The 22,520-nt window shown below is 41.3% G+C and overlaps 1 protein-coding gene and 1 non-coding gene across 2 annotated transcripts; one reads left to right on the forward strand and one right to left on the reverse strand.

Moving 5' to 3' along the window:
- Positions 10,156 to 14,939, forward strand: LOC8079090 (protein EXECUTER 2, chloroplastic). Its single transcript, XM_002455286.2, has 11 exons — positions 10,156 to 10,428; positions 10,514 to 10,630; positions 10,769 to 10,834; positions 11,142 to 11,248; positions 11,352 to 11,433; positions 11,536 to 12,255; positions 12,834 to 12,954; positions 13,027 to 13,178; positions 13,258 to 13,332; positions 13,455 to 13,547; positions 14,369 to 14,939. Exons 1-11 carry the CDS (start codon positions 10,171 to 10,173, stop codon positions 14,468 to 14,470), a joined length of 1,893 nt encoding a protein of 630 aa, XP_002455331.2. The 5' UTR covers positions 10,156 to 10,170; the 3' UTR covers positions 14,471 to 14,939.
- TRNAE-CUC lies at positions 15,198 to 15,270 on the reverse strand. Its single transcript has one exon. It is a non-coding gene; the product is annotated as a tRNA-Glu (tRNA).

The following is a 22,520-nucleotide window of genomic DNA, read 5'->3' on the forward strand; positions in this document are numbered from 1 at the left end:
ATGTTATAGAACATCACATCTATTATAGATTACATGTATACTAAGTGAACACCGTAAGAAACATCATAGAACATCACATATATACTACGTAAATATGACATAACACAACATAGAACACTAAATATATACTACATAAATATCACATATACATATAAAATAAAAATAAAAAATAAAATTAATAAGAAAAAAACATAAAAACAAACATAATTAACAAATAATAAAAAGTGCATAGAGCAAATAAAATTAATGAATAATTTAAATAAGGGTAAAAATAAGATTAAAAGAAAATAAAATATAAAATAAAGAATGAAGAAACATAGAAAATCTAAAAAGAAAAAAAAACAAATAGAAGCAAGGAAGAACAATAAAACTAAAACCAAAAGAAAAAGAAAATAAAAGGTAAAATTAAAACAAGAAAAGAATAAGGAAAGGATAGGATAGGAAATAAAATAAAATTGAAAAATGAAAACTGAAAAGAAATGAAAAAGGAAGAATATATACAGAAAAAATAAAATAACAATGAAGAAACATAGAGCTCTATGTGGATTTTAAAACCCGTAACAACGTACGGGCATTAACCTAGTAAAGAAAGAAAAATGCTAAATGAAACTCGAATGTGATTCTCTCTCAACACTTGATTTCTCTCCCTCTCCCTTTCATTTTCCCCGTCTCTTTCCCTCTTCTCTCCTAGCTCCGGCGGGCTCATAAGGGGCTTGGGGAAGACATATCGGCCGGATGGTGACGATGGAGATGCCAGGAGGACGGTGGTTAGGGTTTTAGCGGCGTAGGAGGCAGTTGGGCCAAGTCAAGGCAGGGTCGGGATGAAGTTAGAGCTAATATGAGGGGGTGTTTGATTTAGGTGCATAGAATTTTATTATGAGGGTGCGAATATGTTAAAAATATGGTCATAATTATTATTATTTTATTTTTGCACGGGTACAACCACACCCAATCTCCATGTAGATCCGCCCCTAGTGGGGCGTCTATGGCCATGACGGTGGCATTAGGACGGGAAAGAAGGAGGCTGCCGTGGGCACGGTAAGGTCTCGTCGGAGTTTCACGGACGTGGCGGTGGATCTCTCAGGAGACCCTACGTACCGCACCGCGGTAGCGTGGTGGGCGACGGCAAAGTGTCGGGAGGACGAAGAAGATATGGAGAAAAGAAGTGCCCGGCGCTAGTAAAACATGCGAGTACTAGATAGACAGCTTCTAAAGAAAAGCTATTAGCTTTACTCCTATTTTTTCACAACCGGGGGATATAGCACGTTTTCATCAAGAGGAGTGAATTATAAGTCAGCTATGAGAGAACTGTCGTAGCGCAGGTTACAAGTCACTAAGATAATAGTGAGTAATCTGGAATAAACATAGGAACAATAAAAGACACAAAGAGAGTGTGACTATCCTCAACACCCAAGACCTAGAATTGTGCCTGCAACGCAACAACTCATGGCCGTCAACACAAACGACGACAAAGCATTAGTCAACGAACCAAACAACGGTAAAGCATCCGCCAACAAACCAAATGGCGGCAAAGCATCTGCCAACGAACCAACCGGCGGCCAAAGCATCCGCCGGAGAAGTTTATTATGGCAAAGCATCTGTATCGGTGGAAAGGCTAGGTCACTCTCGGCAGCACCTATTGAATGGTTGATAGAATGGTATGTGTGTGTGTTTTTAGTGATAGAATGGTAAGTGTGTAGAAAGCGTAACTTGCAGCGTGTAATATAGTGTTATTTCTGCGTCTTGCTATATAGCAGCAAGAATTTCCAAAAGGCAATGAGCCTAGTTTGTACAACAGCTAGTGTGTATAACGACTATTTGCTTGTTCGATCGGAAAATAATAACATACTTTTCTGCAATCCAAAGCAAATTTTACACATTCATCTTTTGGATTCATATATTTTTTATTTTATATATTACTTTCTCTTTCACTTTTTTGATATATCTATTTTACTATGCATCTAGATAAATAATATGTTTAAATACATAGCAAAATAGAAGAACAAAAATTTAAAATAACTTATAATTTAGAATGAAGGGAATACATTACATTTCTACCTTTTTTCATTTCTATGTTTTCTATTCCCATCTTCTAAATATTGACTCAGTTTTTACATCTACCATGCTAGAGTTGAAAGGAAAATGTCTACATACCCCTCTCCCAAACTATTGAGGATGGACTATTTCACCCTCCAAACTATAAAATCAAATTTTCTACCTGTTGAGTTTTCCAAAACCAATCAAATACCCCCCAAGCGGCTTTAGACCGTAGTTTTGTCTTTTTATTTATTTATTTCAACTATTTTTTTGAAAAAACATAGAAAAACTATAAAATAGGAAATCTAATTTTTTTTGGGATTCCACAAAAGTATATCTACATAGTGAACATATACTAAGGTATATTTTAGTATAATTTTTGTTGTAGCTTTAGATCTATATTCTTATGTAATTATTTAGAATAATTCGTACTTGCAGCTTCTATGGTCTAATTATTGTGATTTTTTTTATGGTGTGCTAGTTATTGTATGCTTGAACTATAGTAAAATTTTTATACTCACTGGATCATGTATAACTTAGTTATAAACAAAGCATAAATTTAACAAGCAGAAAACTAAAAAATATATATAACTAAGTTATACATGATCCAATAAGTATGAAGTTTATACTACAGTTCAAGCATAAAATAATTAGTCCACCATAAAAATTTCAGCATAATTGGACCATAGACGCTACATATATGAATTATTTCTTTTAATTATAGAAAAACATAGACCTAAATCTACAACAAAAATTTTATACTAAAGAATACCTTATTATATGTTTTATTACTATGTAGATCTACTCATGCAGAGTTCAATGAAATTGGATTTTCTATTTTATAATTTTTCTGTAATTTACTATGTTTTTTAAAAGATTTAGCGAAAATAAATAAAAAAGACAAAGACAAAACCACTGTCGTTGTAGCAAAACAACCATCCAAAACCGCTTGGGGGTGTTATTTGACCAGTTCTAGAAAGTTCAGGGGGTAGAAAATTTGATTCTATAGTTTTAGGGGTGAAGTAGTCTACCATCAAAGTTGGAGATGTTATATAGACTTTTTCCTAAGTTTAAATAAGTTCAATCATTGGAGACTAGTATAGAATTATCTATAATACCATCTCTAAATAAAATGTGAGCATTCCAATTGTCGATATAGCATTTAAAATTGAGTAAAATTCACTAGTGCTTCTCGACCTTATCTTGAGTTATCATTTAAATTTCATTACTCTCAAATTGCCTTTTAGCGTGCTAATCTTAGTTTACTGCACCAAAGCTGATCCAACTGTATTGTTTGAATTTTTTTATCAAAAAACTATGGAGCAAAAGCTTCTCGGCACCGAACAAATATTATTATTTAGAAAAGAACATAGGAACAGGGCAAGTCAGCTAGGAACTAACAAAAGAAAACTTACAAGAATATAGGGGAAAATACCAAATTGCAAAGATTACAGCCAATAAATAATTATATTGTGTAAACTAGTTTAAAGCGACATAAGTGGAGCCTAACTTCACTTATAAAACGCTACTTCCAAGCCGAAGGCGAGGGAACCTTATTGTTGAAGATATAATCATTTCATTCCTTCCAAATGCACCAGGCGCCGATCATAAATAGATCCATAAAGAAAGATATTTGGAGCTAAGATTTTTGTCTGAATTATCATCTAGCAGTTGTTATCCTGGATCTCCCACTGTACACGTGTTCAATTGTTGACTAAGGCCTTGTTTAGTTCACCCCAAAAACCAAAAACTTTTCAAGATTCTCCGTTACATCGAATCTTACGACATATGTATGGAGCATTAAATATAGATAAAAATAAAAACTAATTGCACAGTTTACCTGTAAACCACGAGACGAATCTTTTAAGCGTAGTTATTTTACGATTGGACAATGTTTGTCAAATAAAAACGAAAGTGCTGTAGTGTCAAAATCCAAAAACTTTTTGGATCTAAACAAAACCTTAGCATGATACCATGCCTAGGGTAGGAGTTCTATAGTTGTTTGCAGCAATGATAAATGCAAGCACTGCACACATACTGCGCGCACAAAACGGCTACCAAAAGCCTTTAAGCAAGACACAAATCTCTTTTGCAATTGGCATTGCCATTGGCACCTACATACTCATCTTGATTCATTGCTCCCCCAATCCCATGATTTGGTCTTTCACAATTTATGCAACTCTTCTTCTAATATTAAAGCTAGCCCAAACTTGTCCCTCACATACTTTACATGGTATTCATATGGTTTTATTCTATAAATTTGAAAATTAAAAGCCAACACCAAAGACCATGACAGTCTATATCTCTTATAAAGATAAACTCCACTAGCCTAATTCTCTCGCACCTCCTTGAGCCACGTCATCATCTACTTCTCTTGCTGTTGCATGCTAGTGTCCACTCATAAATGATTTCAGCTCTATATAAAGATAAACCTCGCAAGCCTAATTCTCTCGCACCTCCTTGAGCCACATCATCATCCACTTCTCCAGCTGCCGCATGCAAGTGTCCACTCATAAATGATTTTAGTAATGGATGCAATTACCTGCACATGACCATGCACGCATGCGGCTAGCATTATTCTATCACATGACTTTCTCTCTTCCTCCTCGAAAACTAACTACTAATAATCAAGCTATATATAAATGACTTGATAGACTACAATAAAAACCTATTTATATTCCTCTTTCATACCCGAGGCAACTCGCGTGATCCTCTGACTTCCATAAAAAGAAAAGGAATAAAAGCAAACCTACGTTTTTTTATTAGGCAAGTGAAGACGATATTGTTTGAATTTCAAGGGGTATGCAATATGAGCTTCATCACCTTTTCCCATCCATAGTAATAAGAACATAAAGGTCAACAGAACATGTGGTCACATCTGCATCCTCATTGGAAAGCTCAATGAACTTAAAAACAAAACAAAATGATGGAAGAGGTGCACGAAATGACATCTGCAAAGAGATGGATAGTGAGGAGGAGACAAGCAGGGTTGTGAATGGTTGTAAATGCGAGAGTTGCATTTGTAGGCTAAAGTGGAAATATTTTTGTGAATCGATGATGATGAAAATGGTGCTAAAACTCCTGACTCTAGCCATGATTTCACATTACATTAGCAGTTAGGCACATGCAAAACCATGTTGGACCAACTTTGGTATAGTAAACCAAAATAAGGGTGCCTAATATGCAATTTAAGATATTGAGATCTAGATGACAGCTTGACATAAGTTCAAAGACCAACAACAGAAATTATTCTTTAAAACTTGTCAACAAGCGCAAGCATTTGTAGTTGTAGCCTAAGGCCAACTCTAGTGGGGGAGTTTTATTTTGTGTTTTCAAAGGTTCCTTTATATAGAGTGATTTGAGTTAATACATCAAACGAATCTCCAATATTGTGTCATTTTAACAGTTCAAAGTCTGTCATGGCATTTAATGTGCAACGACGAGATTAGATGATTGTTGAATAAATTCAAAGTTTGCACCTAACTTTGGTGTGGAATAATTTTCAAGTTTTGGAAATAATCTACACTTACTTTCATTTAGATTAAATTCTTTCTAGCACTCTCTTCATAACTTCCCTTATTTAGTTTAAATAAAGCCCTCATTAAGACTGACCTAATATGTTCGTCAGCCATTTATTCTCTCATATTAAAAACAAGAGGAGGCATTATATATATGTTTGATCAAGGAATATGAAGATCTCCCTTGCTTCTTATTACTCCTTGTGTGATGTAATATAGTGCATTCTATGAATTTTAAGACAAATTAAGAGAACATAAAAGATGCATGTACCCTCCTTTTATTTGATGGTATCATCAATGTAATTAATACTAATTGGCTGATAAATGGAAAGTATTTAATGTAAAATTGATTTTTGTCCTCTAGAATATATTATATTTGAGGACAAATTTTGAATGCTATAATTCACTTTATTACAGGACGGATGGAGTATGTCCTAAAAGTCCTAAAACTAATTATATTTATGGACCAAAAAAGTGGTATTTAAGTTCATTTTATGTGGTGTAATGGCTTTCTGTGTGTACATTTGTACATATAGGCCATGAGAATTTATTTTATGTTATCGAAAAAAAGAGCTAGAGACACTTTCATAAATCCGGAATCAAATGTTGTCATGATGTCGACGAAAGCTGGTCGGCAGTCTACCTTGGGGTATACCCACGGTAGTAGTTTATCGGTAGACGGTGCGCAAACTACGAACTCGATGGTGACGCAAGACACGGACAAGCTTTTTATCCAGGTTCGGCCGCCGAGTTGGCGTAATACCTACGTCCTGCGTCTGGTTGTATTGATTTGTGCTGAGAGAATATGATGTGTATGACTTGTCCTCTAGGGGACCCCTGCCCCTCCTTATATATCCTGAAGGGACAGAGTTACAAGCAAAGTATCCTATTTGGTACAAAATCTTGTAGCCTTGCGGTGCACGCCGACCAGTCGTGCGCCGCACGTCTTCATCTTGTGGGCCGAGCCACCTCTGATGGTTCGGCCCATATAGGCCCATGAGGGTATAGGGGTTTATACCCCCACAGCTAGTCCCCGAGCACCATGTATTGTGATGTAACACGCCGTCTTGAGCTTCTTCGATCAGCGAGGCTTGACGTCTTCAATAAACAGGAAAGTCGCCCAAACAGTTGCAACGGTATTTTGACCAACTCAAAAGACAGTTGATCAACATTGACATCAAAGAAGCAGGTTGTTCGAAGAATGCATGGTGCTCCAAATTAAAAAAGATTTCTTTCCTGGTGAAGTGTGCCCACTTTACTTTTCTGAAAAGTATAGTCTTTCAAAAAGCAAGCACATTCACCGCAAGGTGAAGTGTGCCCACTTAGTCCCCGAGCCTGGTAGTAGGTGACGTAGGCACGTGGTGCCAGGGTCAAAAAGAAAAGTCCTCAAAGAAATTCTGAAACTGAGATGCATCGCCAGATGCATCGTACCGATGTAGTCCCCGAGCTTGCTGGAAGGCGAAGTATGAGCCTTGTAGCAAGGTCTAAAAAATCAGTCCCCGAGCATATCATGCTCGTATGCAATTGAATAGACTAATCGACCAGTCCCCGAGCATAGAACGCTCGGTGGTCGGTACAGTCCCCGAATTCTCAAATTGGTGGGCTGGTCGACCAGTCCCCGAGCGTATAGTGCTCGGTGGTCGGTGCAGTCCCCAAGCTCTTAAATTGGTGAGCTGGTCGACCAGTCCCCGAGCGTATAGTGCTCGGTGGTCGGCACAGTCCCCGAGCACGGCGTAGGGACCGGTGGACAAGTCCCCGAGCGTGGTTGGGAACGTAAACGTGCTCGGTGGTCGGCACAGTCTTCGAGCATAGCATAGAGAGTAGTCGACAAGTCCCCGAGCGTGGTTGGAAACGTAAACGTGCTCGGTGGTCGGAGCAGTCCCCGGACACAGCGTAGGGAATAGTCGACGAGTCCCCGAGCGTAGCTTGTCGACTGGGCCAAACCCCTGAAAAATAAATATAAAGAATAGGTAGTACATGATGTATAAATAAACTTTAGATAAAAATCAGTACTGAGATAAGTTTTAGATTTTTTGTTATAAAATTAGCACAAGTAGTTAATTCATCCTAGAGCTTGTACCAGCTCTGGTCTAGCCAACAATCAGCATGAGGTGCGGAACCTAGGCATGCGTAGGATTGTCAGCCACGTCAGAGAGTACTGCCGACCACCCGGAACGCAGAGGGCGGATCTCGTGCACGTGTAGGGAGGAGTCGGAGACAATACCGGCTCTGGAAAGCTCGTGTAGGAGAAAAAACTAGTCGGCTAAAAAAAAGTTGTTTTGAAGAATAATAATCTTAAAAATATTATGCCAAAAATAAATAAAATATTAGAAGTGTACTTATCTTTGAAAGAAAGTCTAGTCGGTGACGACAAAATTGTCCGGCCCTCGAGCTTTTCGACTTGTCATGACGGTGGTCGCTGTTGTCATAGCGTCGTTCTTCGCGGCGATTATTATTGCGACTGGTGGTCAAAGCAAGTAGGCCAAACAATTCGGTCGATGGCCCGAGCAGGTCGGTGTTGTCGATCTGCCTCCCTTTGTAGCAGGGAAGCGTGCGACGCGTTGTCGGCGTGGTCGGAAACGTTGCTGGTGTGGTCGAAGTCGTAGCCAGCGTGGTTGGAGCTGCAGCCGACGTCGGTGAAGAAGTGATCGGCACAGATTGGATCTACGCCTCCTTCGCGGTCGTGGTGGTGAAGCTGTTGAAGCTGACGGTGAACGTGAAGCCGCCCACCATGGCCGCGAAGTCGGGGATGATGGCCATCTTGTTCGTCGGAAAAGTTGCACGCACACCCCCTACCTGGCGCGCCACTGTCGACGAAAGCTGGTCGGCAGTCTACCTTGGGGTATACCCACGGTAGTAGTTTATCGGTAGACGGTGCGCAAACTACGAACTCGATGGTGACGCAAGACACGGACAAGCTTTTTATCCAGGTTCGGCCGCCGAGTTGGCGTAATACCTACGTCCTGCGTCTGGTTGTATTGATTTGTGCTGAGAGAATATGATGTGTATGACTTGTCCTCTAGGGGACCCCTGCCCCTCCTTATATATCCTGAAGGGACAGAGTTACAAGCAAAGTATCCTATTTGGTACAAAATCTTGTAGCCTTGCGGTGCACGCCGACCAGTCGTGCGCCGCACGTCTTCATCTTGTGGGCCGAGCCACCTCTGATGGTTCGGCCCATATAGGCCCATGAGGGTATAGGGGTTTATACCCCCACACATGATAAATGCACATGCCATTTATGTGCAGTATATTTCTAATAAAATTTCATGTTACTTTTACAAATTTGCGATTTTATGATAATGGCCATATTTGGTAGGCATGTCATTTACTACTAAATTTCAACATTTCTCTCCTCTATATTTTTATTACCAGTTTCAATATAGACACAAATACCGACATAAATTTGACACAAAGAGCTCCTATAAATAGATATTTCCATTGAAAGTTTTACGAGTTAAAACTGTAAAGTATGTTTCCTACTTTGATCAAATAGTAGTTCCTTAGAAGGTTTTTTCATATTATTAAATCAGTTGACTATTGCTAAATAGTATATAGAGTTATTGACTATGATTTCAAACTATACTTAATAAAGTCAGCAGTAAAGGTTATACCCTACCACTTCAATGAATCAATATATATCCAATCATTGTAAGCTTTCTCTGTCTTAGAAAATATATACACGGTGAAGCTTGGCCTTTTTTTTCTCGTGGAAACGTGAAACCTACGACGTCATGTTCCGAGCTGATCAATACACTGGCGGAGAAAGTGAAAAAAAAAACGCATCATTGTTGTTTCATGCCGTAGCTGACAAGGAGGAATCATGATTTTCGTTATAGCTTGACAATTAGCGGGTAGTTGCACTTGCTATGCTACGTGTACTATTTCTTTTATAAAAAAGTTGCAGGGAAACATTTATACTACTTCGAAAAGAGGATTTTTTTGGAACATTAGAAGGAGATTAGCCGAAAGGAATGCTGACTTGTAAATAAATCACCATAATGCCAAATGAGGAAAAGCATTTAACGAACACCTAAAAATTGAGAGAGAATTCCTTCTATCCCATTAAAAATTCCCAATCCCTTATATGACATCTCAAGTTTACTACTCGTGAAATTCCCAATCCCTTATATGTACAAAAGGGTTTGGAATTGTTTCTGAATTTCCCATGAAATTTGTGAACAACCATTGCAGCTATTTATCCAATCTATCTATCTATCTATCCATGTAGAATAGAAATAGAAGGTCGGGGCCCACGCCATCATCGATGATACTCCTAACCAAAAGGGTGAAAAAGAGAAAAAGCCAGCGTTCAGTAGTGTGTGGCCGTGTGGGCGAGAGAGCACAACACAACAACACGCCAAGAACGCATATGAGCTGGGCCCCACCCTACCCCACCCCACCCCACCCCGCCCCTCGCTTTGCCACTTCGGCACTTTCCACAGTTCCCAAATCCCAAATCAACTCCTCAGGCCATCGTCCTCCTTATCTGAAATCGCGTGCCTTCCAGCCCCCTCTCTGCCCGCTGTGCCCCACGCCACGCCCGGCGTTGCCCCGCCCCGCCCCGCCCCGCAGGCCGCACGCCCGCACCCACCACCCACCCGAACCCAGCGCCATGACCCCCGCGGCCACCGCGTGCGCCACGCCGGCGGCGGCGCGCCCGCCCCTCAACACGGTCCCGGCCCGCCGCTCGCCGCACTCGGCCGCGCGCCCGCCATCGGCCACCCCCGCCCGCCGCGCCGCCGGCTGCTGCTTCTGCGCCGCCGCCTCCTCATCCTCGGCATCGTCGTCGCCCTCCACATGGGACTGGACCCGATGGAGCCGCCACTTCGACGAGGTCGAACAGGCCGAGAGCTACGCGTCCCTCCTCCAGGTAATCGCCATTTCGTCGCCTTGTAACTTCTAATCGAACCAATCTGATGAATCGCCGCTCCTTATTCTCCGACCGACCCGCGCAGTTCCAGCTGGAGGAGGCGGTGGAGAACGAGGATTTCGCGGAGGCCGCCAAACTCAAGAGGGACATTATAGAGGCCACCGGAAACGACGCCGTAGCCCACGTGATGGCCGAGCTCAAGGTCCGGAACTGCTTTTTGCTGCCTTCCATTACCGATTTTTAATTAATTGAGATGTGCATCTTTTCCCACCTATTTGGATTACGATCTTCTAACGACAGCATTCGTTTTTTTGGTTGCTCTTGTCCTAAATTCTCGCAGAGTGCTATAGAGGACCAGCGGTACCAGGACGCCTCGAAGTTGACAAGGCTTGCTGGGACCAGCTTGGTAATTACCAATCCATTACTGATTACTTTTTCTCCGTACCTTTTGATTGTGCTATATGCATTCAGGGGCAGAATCATTTGCCTTTTAAACTCACTTATTATTATTGCACATCCCATCCTAACCAAACTATTTATATGGCAAATCGCCAGTCTTATGCTAACATGGTAATGGACCTAATAAAAAAGCATGACCCATGATAGATGATACTGCTCCATGACCTTTGATTATTTAAAGAAACAGGTATCACCAGCCAAAAACATCCATTTTCATAAGGAAAAGCTCTGGATTCTAACCATTTCCATTTCAGGTAGGTTGGTGGGTGGGATATGCGAAGGACACTGATGATTCCATTGGGAGAATCGTAAGAATAAGCCCTGGTGTCGGGAGATATGTGGCCAAGAGCTACAGCCCAAGGTGCGTCTCTCTCAGTTTGTAACTTAATCTTAAAAGTCAACATCAGGCAGGTGTCTAATAAATTGTACAAGTTCCAACTTACCAAATACTTGTTTTTGTGTAGGCAATTGGTCACTGCATCTTCAGGGACTCCATTATTTGAAATTTTTCTTGTCAGAGAAGATGACGAGACATATACAATGAAGGTGCACTGATCGAAGCGATTTCATCTTTATCATAAACTTTGTGCAGTTAAAAACCTCTGTTGTGCACAGATTTGATATTTGTATTTGTGAAAAATTAGACAGGTGGTACACTTGCGACCAACAAAAGGAACTTCAGGTGCATCATCCATATCATCAACAATAACAGAAAGCCCAGTGAAGGTGGAGAATGAAAGTTCATCAGAAAGTAGTGCTATATCTGATAGTATTACAGAGGAAGCAAATACAGATACTCCAGTAAAAGGAAATGAGGATGCTGAAGAGAAAGAGCAAGATATTGGTAGCAGCAAGGATAGTAGTGTTGAAGGATTGAAAAGTGTTTTGAATTTTTTTAAATCTCGAATTCCGGAATTCAAAGTTCAGGTGATAAATGTTGATGTGTCTGAGGAAACTGAATTGGCTGCAAACTCGTCCGAAGAATTAGTGCAAGATGATGTGAAGAGTACTCCAGAAAGCTCATTGGAAGAGCCAACCACTGAGGAACTTGAGCAGGAAGAAGATGTTCCAGAAGAAGATATGGATGAAGAAAGTAAAAGTACAGAAGTGAAGCTTTTTATTAGTGGAGTGGTTCACAATAAAGAAGATGCTGGAGCAAAATCATATGTTCGAGTTCCAGCTGAAATAAATAACATGGGAAAAGACTCTTTTGAGCTGTACATTCCTGGAAAAGGTTCTGATCGTGATCTGATTGAAACAAAGGCTGCAAAACAGAAAGTTGCAGATATGGCTGCTAAGTTAGCCTCAGAGCTTATGCCGTCTGATGTTGCCAAGGCATTGTGGGGTACAACCAAGAGTTCTTCAAAGGTAGGAATGTCATGGTTTTAGCTATACATGTCTGCAACTTTAAAATTTTCTTGAATTATGATTCATACTCATGTGCATCAATGCTTGTTCACTGTTGAGTGAAATCTTATAATCTAATTACAAAAATCCTGAAATTTTCCAAGGCATTAAAGGCACCCAGACCCTAAAGGTGCTTGTTTAGGAACTTTTTCAAGTCTTATGTGATGTACAGCTGTATCAGTAATCTTGCATGCCTTCCAGAATAAGCAAACATGATTGTTTTGCCCTATATAAAAAAGGTCAAGAAACTGGGTGGCCTGAGCAACTGGCTGGACGCTTGTTCCAACAACCTGATGGTTTCTGGATTTGGAACCTTAACAAAAAGAACTAGCAGTTACTATTAGCACCAATTGGTATTCATGATCTTATTATTTCCACCGTAGACTGCGTTTTTATCTGATTCTATGCTATCAAGATCACCTTCCAGTCGTCCATTTCATCTTATGCCAAGCGGCTTCTCTTATGCTGTCTTTTGCCATCAGTTGTCCATACCATGTTCTTCCAAGCAAATTAACTGACAGATGGCATTGTAACTGCAGATAAATAAAGAAGTTCAGGAGCTTTTAAGGCTTACGTTAAGCAAGGCCCGAGTCAAGCTGACCGAGAATACCATTTTTAATCGGATCATTATGGACACTAACAGCACGGATCCATTTAATGGTAAAGTTTCCCCAGTTAAGTTGATGATCATTTCTTGTATGATCTAACAATTGGATTGCTGGCCTAATGTAGGTCTCTATGTGGGAGCATTTAGTCCATATGGACCAGAAATTGTGCAGCTCCGTCGGAAGTTCGGCCACTGGAATAGTACTGATGACGTTGAGTTTTTCGAGTATGTCGAAGCAGTAAAGTTGACTGGTGATCTGAGTGTCCCTGCTGGCCAGGTTTGCAGCTTCTATTTTCTAAAAAATGATGATGTCAATGAGGCTCCCATGATATTATACTGATCATATATTGTTACAGATAACGTTCCGTGCGAAGATTGGGAAGGGCAAGCGACTTGAGAATCGGGGCGCGTATCCTGAGGAATTCGGTGTGGTAATTTCTGTCTGCAGATCTGATTGTTTGAAAGATGCTTGGATGTTAGTTTGTTATATTCTGAGAAGTGAGAGTCGCATGCAGTTTTTTTCATTCTAATTATACTTTTGTTTTTTTTCCAGGTTGCTAGTTATAAAGGTCAGGGTAGAATAGCTCAGCCTGGATTCAAAAATCCTCGATGGGTGGATGGTGAGCTGTTGGTGCTTAGTGGCAAGGTAAATCGAAATACCTATGGTGGTTCTTTTCATCTGTAGTCAACATTCCTGAAACTGATAACTTAGTACATACTAGCATATAATGTACAATCTGGCAGGCCATAACTTACAGTTTGGTCTGCAGTGAGATTACTTGGTTTTTGGGAACTTGTAGAGTAGGGAGTTGGATACAAACTTTTAAAACACCAATTTATGTCACCAGGCGACATGCTTTAAAATACTGAATCAACTGAAGAATATTATGAACTGTCTTGACTAAAGGAAGAAACTTGGAGATTTGCCATTATGAAAGTTGGGCTTTGGACTGAGCAATTTTGTATGTCATTGGAGAATATTGAGCACAACTCGTAAGAGAAGTGGCAGTAGTTTGGAAAGGAATAGCTCATTTATAGGTCATCTAGCAAAGTTTGTCTTTGAGATCATTTTATGGAACAAATGATTCCATTTTCCCCCATTGTTTCTTAGATTAGGTCTAAAGATGTGATCCTGGTGCACCACGTTTTTTTCTGGTATTATTGTGCAAATTCAAAGAATTGCATGAAATGTTTACATAGCAAAACAAGTGTCAACTACATTCCAAATTCTAAGTCGTTTTGGCTTTTTTAGATTAGATACATAATCAGTCTGTGACATAGCATATATTTGGGTGCATAAAAAAAACTAGTTATATCACTAAAAAATCAAAACAACTTACAATTTAGAATGGAGGTAGTAGATCCTGCCAGTAGATTTTGAACTGATTATGCAACTTGCAGGTCCATCATTGAATCTGGTCTAGTTGCAAGATTGCTCTTAACACGAATGCATATTTTATTTTGTAGAGTACAATCCCACACCTTGGAGGCGCAGAGCTCGGTTTCCTGTACAGCGTACCTGAGCAGAGTTTTCTGGTTCTCTTCGATCGGCTTAACCTTCCCGAGTGATGAGACTACTAGACGGAGCAGATTCCTCACATGTAGATGCCTGCCAGGCCGGCCCCAGTTCCAAGTGACCGAACAGGTCTGCGGGCCCTTTTTTCGTCGTCCTCTAGGCTTCCTGAGATGCCTGCCAATCTTTTCTCCGCTCCTACTCGGCTGGAGCTGATCTGCTTGACTCTTTTCAGAGTGTGAGGGAAAGCTGACCTCGTTGCTGGTCTAAATTAACGGATGAGCCTTGATATGTTATAGCATGGTATGCTCCCTAATGACGCAGTTATAGCGGTATTGGGTATGAGCATGATAGTTTTGTGAGTTTTTCCCCCCTTCATCGTTGATTACAGTAAAGCTAGGATGGAAACCAAATTAAACAAAATCGTTCTGGTGTGTCGTGATGTTACAGATATAATAATAAAACCAGGCAAATAAAGTCTCATGATTTATGATGACCCATCAATCAATCGGTACGATTTCCACTCTTGTAATATGGTTGAGATACTTTACTGCTGTCCTATTAGATTTTGATAGAGTTGTGGAAAGTCCAAATGAGGAAAGTGAAAACATATGGTCGAGGTATACTGCTGTACTAGTAGATTTTTGATTGTTGACTTGTGGAAACTCTGAAAAAGAGGAGAGCGAAAACGAAACAGAATCAGATTTGCTTGTGAGTACAAGCGTCACCTCGCAGGCGTAGCTACCAAAAAAAGACAACACAGTTCGCAAAACTAAAAATAAATTCCGTTGCCGGGACTCGAACCCGGGTCTCTCGGGTGAGAGCCGAGTATCCTAACCAGCTAGACTACAACGGATTGTTGCTTAGTGAATGCATCAAGCTTATATAAACTTACTTCTGAGTATAAAGATTGTACTCTAGACTGCTGAACATGTATAGTAATAATAATAACTAGTCTTTTAACCGCCCGGGAATCTCCGCCTCATGGCTTCTGGCACTATTTTTTTCTTTTCCCTTTCTTTTCTTTCCCTTTTCCGTTTCCTTTTTTTTTTTTGCCCTTTTCATTACTTGCTTCTGCCACTGTTTATTTGCCTTTTTTGCCACGTCTGGCTACTGTTTACAATCTATTTTTCTTCTTTTCTCTCTTTTCTTTCTTGCTTTTTTTTTTTGCTCCTTCGGACTTCACCACTGTTTGGTATTGTTCAACCTTTTCGTTCCTCCCCCTACGAGCTTTGCAGCGGAGCATGCGAGTCTTCCTTATATATCTACACAATTGATAATTCTAGCAGTAAGGTATTATTTTGGAGGCTAGCTAGTGACAACGTCAAGTGTGATCTTGGTAGGGTCTCATCTAATTTTGAATAGTTGCTGACGGACCGGCCAATGACGTGCTCGCACTGAGCTCAACGAGGACACAGGCACATGACCAAATTAATTGGTAGGGTCTCATTTAAGGCCTTGTTTAGTTGCGAAAATTTTTCGGTTTTTGGAACTGTAGCACTTTCGTTTTTATTTGACAAATATTATCCGATCATGTAGTAACTAGTCTTAAAAGATTCATCTCGTGATTTACAGGTAAACTGTACAATTAGTTTTTATTTTTATCTATATTTAATGTTTCATGCATGTGCCGCAAGATTCGATATGACGGAAAATCTTGAAAAGATTTTGGTTTTTGGGTGAACTAAACAAGGTCTAATCTTTGCCCCCAGCCGCCTGGCAGCAACAAATGCTTCCTGCCCCTTTACCTCATCCACGAGCGAGGAACAGACACGAGCATGACCATGCATGCTGATATATGGGGACCACCAGTCGGTCAGGGTGAGAAGCGAGAAGGCCTAGTGGCCACTGGCCAGCGCCAAACTTGCTTTGTCTTAGCGGTCGTGGTGAGAAGTGGAGAAGGCCTAGCGGCCACCGAAGTGCCTCAGCCTTAGCCTATATAGCCGAACACATCAAGATTATGCCATCGAAGTAAAGATGACAATGAGTAATTATCCGTTAGGTATATGTTACCTGGGTCGTATATGTTATCTATATCCTTATCTACGAGAAAATATTTTACCCACTAATTTACCAATACCCGTGCACAGGTAAGAGTTTCTTCCCCATACCTTACCCACGCGGGTAACGGATAACCCATGGGTTATCCTTACCCATGGTTCCAAGAATACTTGCAAAACATAAATACATATTTAAATATTTCAGGCTCCCAATTTCAACCAAAGCATCACAAGTCATTAATAAAATCATCAAATATACAAGCTCCATGAACACCTGATCAAGTAATCTAATTGATAAATCCATCATTACTAGATAACAAGTGACAAAATTCACAAGTTCCCGTGCTTTGTGGCCGCCGCAAGGAGATAGGGGAAAGGGGAGGGAGCGGATGGGTGAGGTACTAAGATGAGGGCCTAGGGTTTGACAGTATTATATATGATTTTTATTGGCCTTGGGCTGTGTATAGTGATTTGGCCCATGATTCTAACTTATTGAATCAGGTTAAAATTACCCATGGGTTAACAGGTATGGGTAATGCACCCGCTTTACCCGCTGGGTAATGCTTTTTTCCTATTATCTTACCCATGGGTAAAAAAATAGCCATACCCTTACCCTAATGAGGTAATTACCCATCAAGTTTCGAGTTTTGGGTAAAAATTGCCATCTTTACATCGAAGTGCTCCATAGTTGCAATGTCCTATGCCGAGCACATGGTGTGGAAACTTATTAGCTAGGCTACCTTCTTCATCCTCTTGTTCAATATAGCTATCAGCTACGAAAGACACACACCACCCATTCAAAAAGTACCACCTAACTTCATCAAGCACTATTTCTCAGAGCTCCCCATTGGAGAGAGGATGTGGACTGGTGTCATCTTCAAAGTAGTTTTCCTGGTGCTGGTTAGCCGTCCACTGCTACCACTATCGTTAGGAGAGAGCACGCGCTTAGCAAGCACACGATGCAGACGTATTACGGATGAGTGTGTAGGCACGGATCTAGCGGTGGGACGGACAGAGGGAGGGGGGCTCAAGCCTGAAAGGTCCTTGTTTGGTTTTGGTAATTGAGTGACAACTTAGGTGGACTAATAGTGTTTATGTGAGATACACAGGAGATTAGTCCACAGGTGATTATGTGAAGATGGAGGAGCTCATTGCATATGAGACATGACATGGAGTCATGTGACCAAGGTGGAGAAGATCAAGATGAGGCTTGGCTTGATGGACCGGTTGCAAGAGTGAAGGGCAAGTCGGAGGCTTTGAAGCGAGGGACCGCGTGTGACGGTGAAGCTTGAGCAAGACTTGGCGCCGATGGACCGAGGCAACGGTGAAGAGCAAGTGAGGTCAAGATCGATGAACCAATACGGTCACGTGATGATATGAAGTGGATCATATCATTTGGTGATTGGTTGGTGCATGTGTTGCATCAACATTGGAGGAGATGAAATGGAAAGCGCAAGGCAAAGGTATAACCTAGGGCTTTTCTATTTCACCGGTCATAGGTGTGTAGAGAAGTTTATGACCGGATTTAGGATAGATGGCCGTACTATCAAGAGGGGCAAACTTGTTTGCATATCGGTCATCTAGTGCCACTTGAGCGATCTAACTTTGCATACGTGTTAGGACCGAGTGGCGTGGCAAGTTAAGAAACTAACTTCTTTGGGAAAATGTTTGTGAAAATGCTAACACACTTGCACATGGTGGTGTACACTTGGTGGTGTTGGCACATTTGCAAAGGAGGTGAAGTTCCTAGGGTTGAGAGAGGTGTGGGTTTCTCTCTCCCTCCCGCCGAGCTTGCAAGGCGGGATTCGACGCTTTTGAGAAAATTAAGTGTATATTTTCTATTGCGCCGGTGGGAATTTTAGAGAAGTCGTGGGAGACCGGACGCTGGTGTTGGCCGCACCGGACGCTGGTCCAGAGCGTCCGGTGTGGTGTCTGTGGTGCAAGTGTGCACCGGACGCACCGGAGTGAGTCCGGTGTGCGGACGGTTTGGCGACCTTCTCTGCGCATGAGTCCGGTGAGCACCGGACGCTGAGGGTGCGTCCGGTGGCTTGCGTCCGGTGACCGTGCGAGTTCGCGGAGCTCTCTGCGCACGAGTCCGGTGAGCACCGGACGCGCCGGTGTGGACTAGTTGAGCGTCCGGTGGTGCTGTGCTGGCGCGCGTGCGCAGTAGTCGTTGGCGGCAACGGTCGAATTCAAACGGCTAGTGACACGTGGCAGATGCCTGAGCACCGGACGCTGAGGGTTGAGCGTCCGGTGGCTCCCTGTGAGCGTCCAGTGCCCACGTGTTTTGCCCAGTGAAGGGACAACGGCTAGTTTAGCCCTTGGGGCTATAAATAGAAGTAGTGGCCGGCCTTGGCCAGTGCTGAGCACCCTTGGGACTTAGTGTCCATGCTTGGGGAGTGCTAGTGAAGCCTCTAACTCACATATACTTGATAGTGATCATCCGATTGTGTGAGTGAGCGATTCTAGTGCGTTGCATTGAGAGATTGCATCGAGTGGCACTAGGTGTTCGTGTTGCAAGCCGGTGGTGCTTGTTACTCTTGGAGGTTGCCACCTCCTAGACGGCTTGGTGGCTTGTGACTCCGTCGAAGCACGCAAGGAGATTGTGCGGTGCTCCGGAGAAGAGATTGTGAGGGGTACGGTGCTCACCCCGCGGGGATTGCGAAGAGCAACTCTATTGGATCGTGCGTGTCATTGAGCTACCTCACTTGTGGGTAGGTTCTTGCGGTGTCCTAGTGGGGACGAGGTTCGTGTAACACCTCTTAGCCGCCGAACCACCAAGTGTTGGTCGACACAACGGGGACGTAGCTTGGTGGCAACTAAGTGAACCTCGGGAGAAAATCATCGTGTCAACTTTGTTCTTCCCATTGATTTGCAAGTCCCTAACACAAGCTTGTTTTTACATTCTCTTGTTTGTGCTTGTGTAGTTGCTCTTGTAATTAGTTAGCTTGTGCAGCTTGCTAGTTACCTTCTTGCTTGTGTAGCTAGAAGTAGTTTCCCTTGCGTGACTAATTTGGTTTGTGTAACCCTGTTAGTCACATTACTTAGTTTGTGTAGCTAAGTAAGTTGCGCTCTCTAATTTGGCATTGGTTGCCTTGTTATTGAGCTTGCTAGTGAGCTTAGGCTTTGTGCGCTTTGCCTCACTAGTTTGTGTAGGAGCTCCCCTGGTTTGCAAAGTACTAGTTGCATAGGTTTCTGTGACCTTGCTCCTAGAATTGATTAGGTGAGCTCTTGCTAAGGTAGCACCTTGCTTGCTTGTTTAGAATCTTTTTAAGGTGCTATAGAACTTAGATAGAGGGGTGTAGTCTTGGCTAGACCGATAGTTTTAATTCCGCATTTGTTTCGGTTAGCCGGCGTAATATTTTTCAGAAAGGACTATTCACCCCCCCTCCAGTCCGCCATCTCGACCCTTCAAAGCCCCCTATTGCTGCTATTTCCATGGAGCCAGGAGCAGAGGCTAGAGGTCAAATATGAGCTTTCTCCCCTAGCTTCAATCCTATATCCATCACTGTTTAGCTACATATCTCACCTCTTTCTAGGTGACGATGCTGGACCTCGACATCGATCTCATCACACTGCACAAGCAGACAAACTTGCTCCAAGGTCAGGTCATAGGTTTGGAGTAGAGGTGCCATACTGCCATGACATTTGTGAGGAGCTTGCATATGTGAGTAGAAGGATATTATTGTGGAGTAGAAGCTAGCTTAACAAAGAAGGCCACATGTAAGAGATCTAGAGAAGGAAGCTCAACAGAGCTAGTTCACCAATCCTTCCCAAAACCCTATCAAGCACTCACTGATGATGGCCTAACCTTCTCTTCCTCCATAATGGCCATCCGTGAAAGTAGACGGCTATCCTGATGCTAGCATCGATGTTGTCACCCCAACTGTCTGTCTCCTCCACTACCTGCCTATGTGAGGTCCATCCCACCCCATGTCACATGAGGCCCAGATACATGGTCCACAACTTTGTCAGTGTTAAGTGAAGCATAATGGATAGCCGTCAAGGAGTTCATTACTACATTTTATTGTCCATGACGCAGGTCTAACATTGGGACACAATGGAAGGTTGTGGTGAATGGACAATCCCGTGCACGTATGCACTCAAAACAAAATCGTAGCTGATGTTGCCACTACTAAAGATTGAATTAACCTAAGCTCCTTTTAGATCACATCATTCGCTTTAACATTTTTGTTTTCGTCCCTTCATATTTTTTGTTCTTTGTTACTAATCTTTCTTATCCATTCTTATGTTTAACATTGATGCCTTTTTCTAACACATTAGGTGTTACATCTCCCAATTATACTAACAGTAAGCTACTACTCTATCTTGAAGGTGGTAGGGAGAGTGGGGGTGGTCGATCGACCTACTAGGGGTACGCTTAGCAGATTTACCTATGATAGGTATCCCCTTGGTGGGGTGCTTCTCCTTGTCTTCTAGTGTGGCCTCTGAATTGTTGCAAATGGTGAAGATGTGGGCCCTCCAATCTTGTGCTTTGTTATGAGCCATCTAGAGAAAACACAACTTCCATCCAATGGTTCAAAATGTTCCCAAGTGTGTTACCTTGCTTGTCACCACCTGGATTGAGAGCCAAGGGCCTCTTAGGTTGGTTAGGCCACCCCTAGGATCAAGCGACCCTAGGGTTTACCCCTTATCCCACTTTTTCCTATATTTTACCTGCATACTCAAATAGTCCATGTACATGTGGAACCATATTATTTGTATAAGATATACTCATTTTCTTTTATTCGGAGGCATGTTGATAGTACTCTCAGGATGTAAAGATGTTTCATAATTACCGCCGATAAGATCCCCAAGCTTAACCTTTGCTCGTCCCAAGCAAAGACTAAAATGTAGAAAATTTGATCTCTCTCTCTCTCACTAATCTTTTTGAGACATGACTATCTTTCCCTTTTCTTCATCATTTTTTCTATGCATGAGTCTTGATGCGCTCACATTTTTTTCCCTTTTTTTCATACTTGGACCTTCATGTCCATAATTTTTTTTCTCCCTTCTGCATAGCCCATGTCTCTTTTGCACAACTAGGGAGATATCATACTTTAGAACTTGGAGCATTTATTTGGTGGAAATAGAAGACATTTTTTTGTGTACTTTCAGTATAAAAGCAACATGAATATATGTGATATGTACGTGATCTTGATCTTGGGAGCATGATAAATCTCTAAACAAGGGTCAACAAGATCTGACCAAACTCAACACAATAACGAGTACTCCCTCTGTCCCACAAATAAACGTATTTCTTTGACTTCTGTGATTCATGTTTGACCGTTCGTCTTATTCAAAAAACTTAATAAATATTATTTATTTTTATGACTTATTTTATTGTTAGATGTATTTTTAAAATGATTTATTTATTTTATTATTTGTACAAAAAATTTAAATAAGACAAATGGTGAAACATGGATCGTACCAGTCAAAAAAATGTATTTATTTGTGGGACGGATGGAGTAGATTATATACAAAGCTTATATCATGTAAAGTCATATATGGTTGTGGTAGGATTTTCCACCATTGAGGAACATTAAGGTTATTATTATTTTCAAAATAAAACTATGACAGTCAAACTCTTTTAGAATATGATTATAACAGCTTTTATCTTGCTATTTTATATCTCACAATAACTTAGACTTAGTTATAGCAAGAGGTTTTGGAACTAATGATGGCCTATGTATATGTATATAGTAGGTATTTTGCAACTTCTAGTTTCCATTATGTATTATGGAAATGGACTCGACCTCGGTTCAAGAAAGAAAACCATTTATATGAGTACCGTATCCATGCCATCTCGTCGTCGTGCATGTCGCGCTCAAAATGTGCCGAATTTATAATGGATAAATAAAATCTTTCTGCTTCATTTTTTTATCAGTCTGTTTCAACTCTACTCCTTCCATCCCCAAATAAATCAATTCCTAAAATCCGTATCAATCAAACTTTTTTAAGTTTAGCTAACTTTATAGAAAAAATTAACAACATCAACGTCCTAAAATAAACACTTTATAAAAATATATTATATAGTAAATCTAATGATACTAATTTGATACCATAAGTTTTAATGTTTATTTCTAAAAAATCAATCAAAGTTTTA

The sequence above is a fragment of the Sorghum bicolor genome, chromosome 3 (genome assembly GCF_000003195.3).
Source record: "Sorghum bicolor cultivar BTx623 chromosome 3, Sorghum_bicolor_NCBIv3, whole genome shotgun sequence".
Taxonomy (NCBI): domain Eukaryota; kingdom Viridiplantae; phylum Streptophyta; class Magnoliopsida; order Poales; family Poaceae; genus Sorghum; species Sorghum bicolor.

Bases quoted from the DNA above. Each gene is read 5' to 3' on its own strand.
- LOC8079090 (XM_002455286.2), top strand. From the start codon at position 10,171: ATGACCCCCGCGGCCACCGCGTGCGCCACGCCGGCGGCGGCGCGCCCG. The intron at 12,955-13,026 runs GTAAAGTTTCCC...GGCCTAATGTAG, and splicing joins CAGCACGGATCCATTTAATG to GTCTCTATGTGGGAGCATTT. The intron at 13,333-13,454 runs GTAATTTCTGTC...TTTTTTTTCCAG, and splicing joins ATCCTGAGGAATTCGGTGTG to GTTGCTAGTTATAAAGGTCA.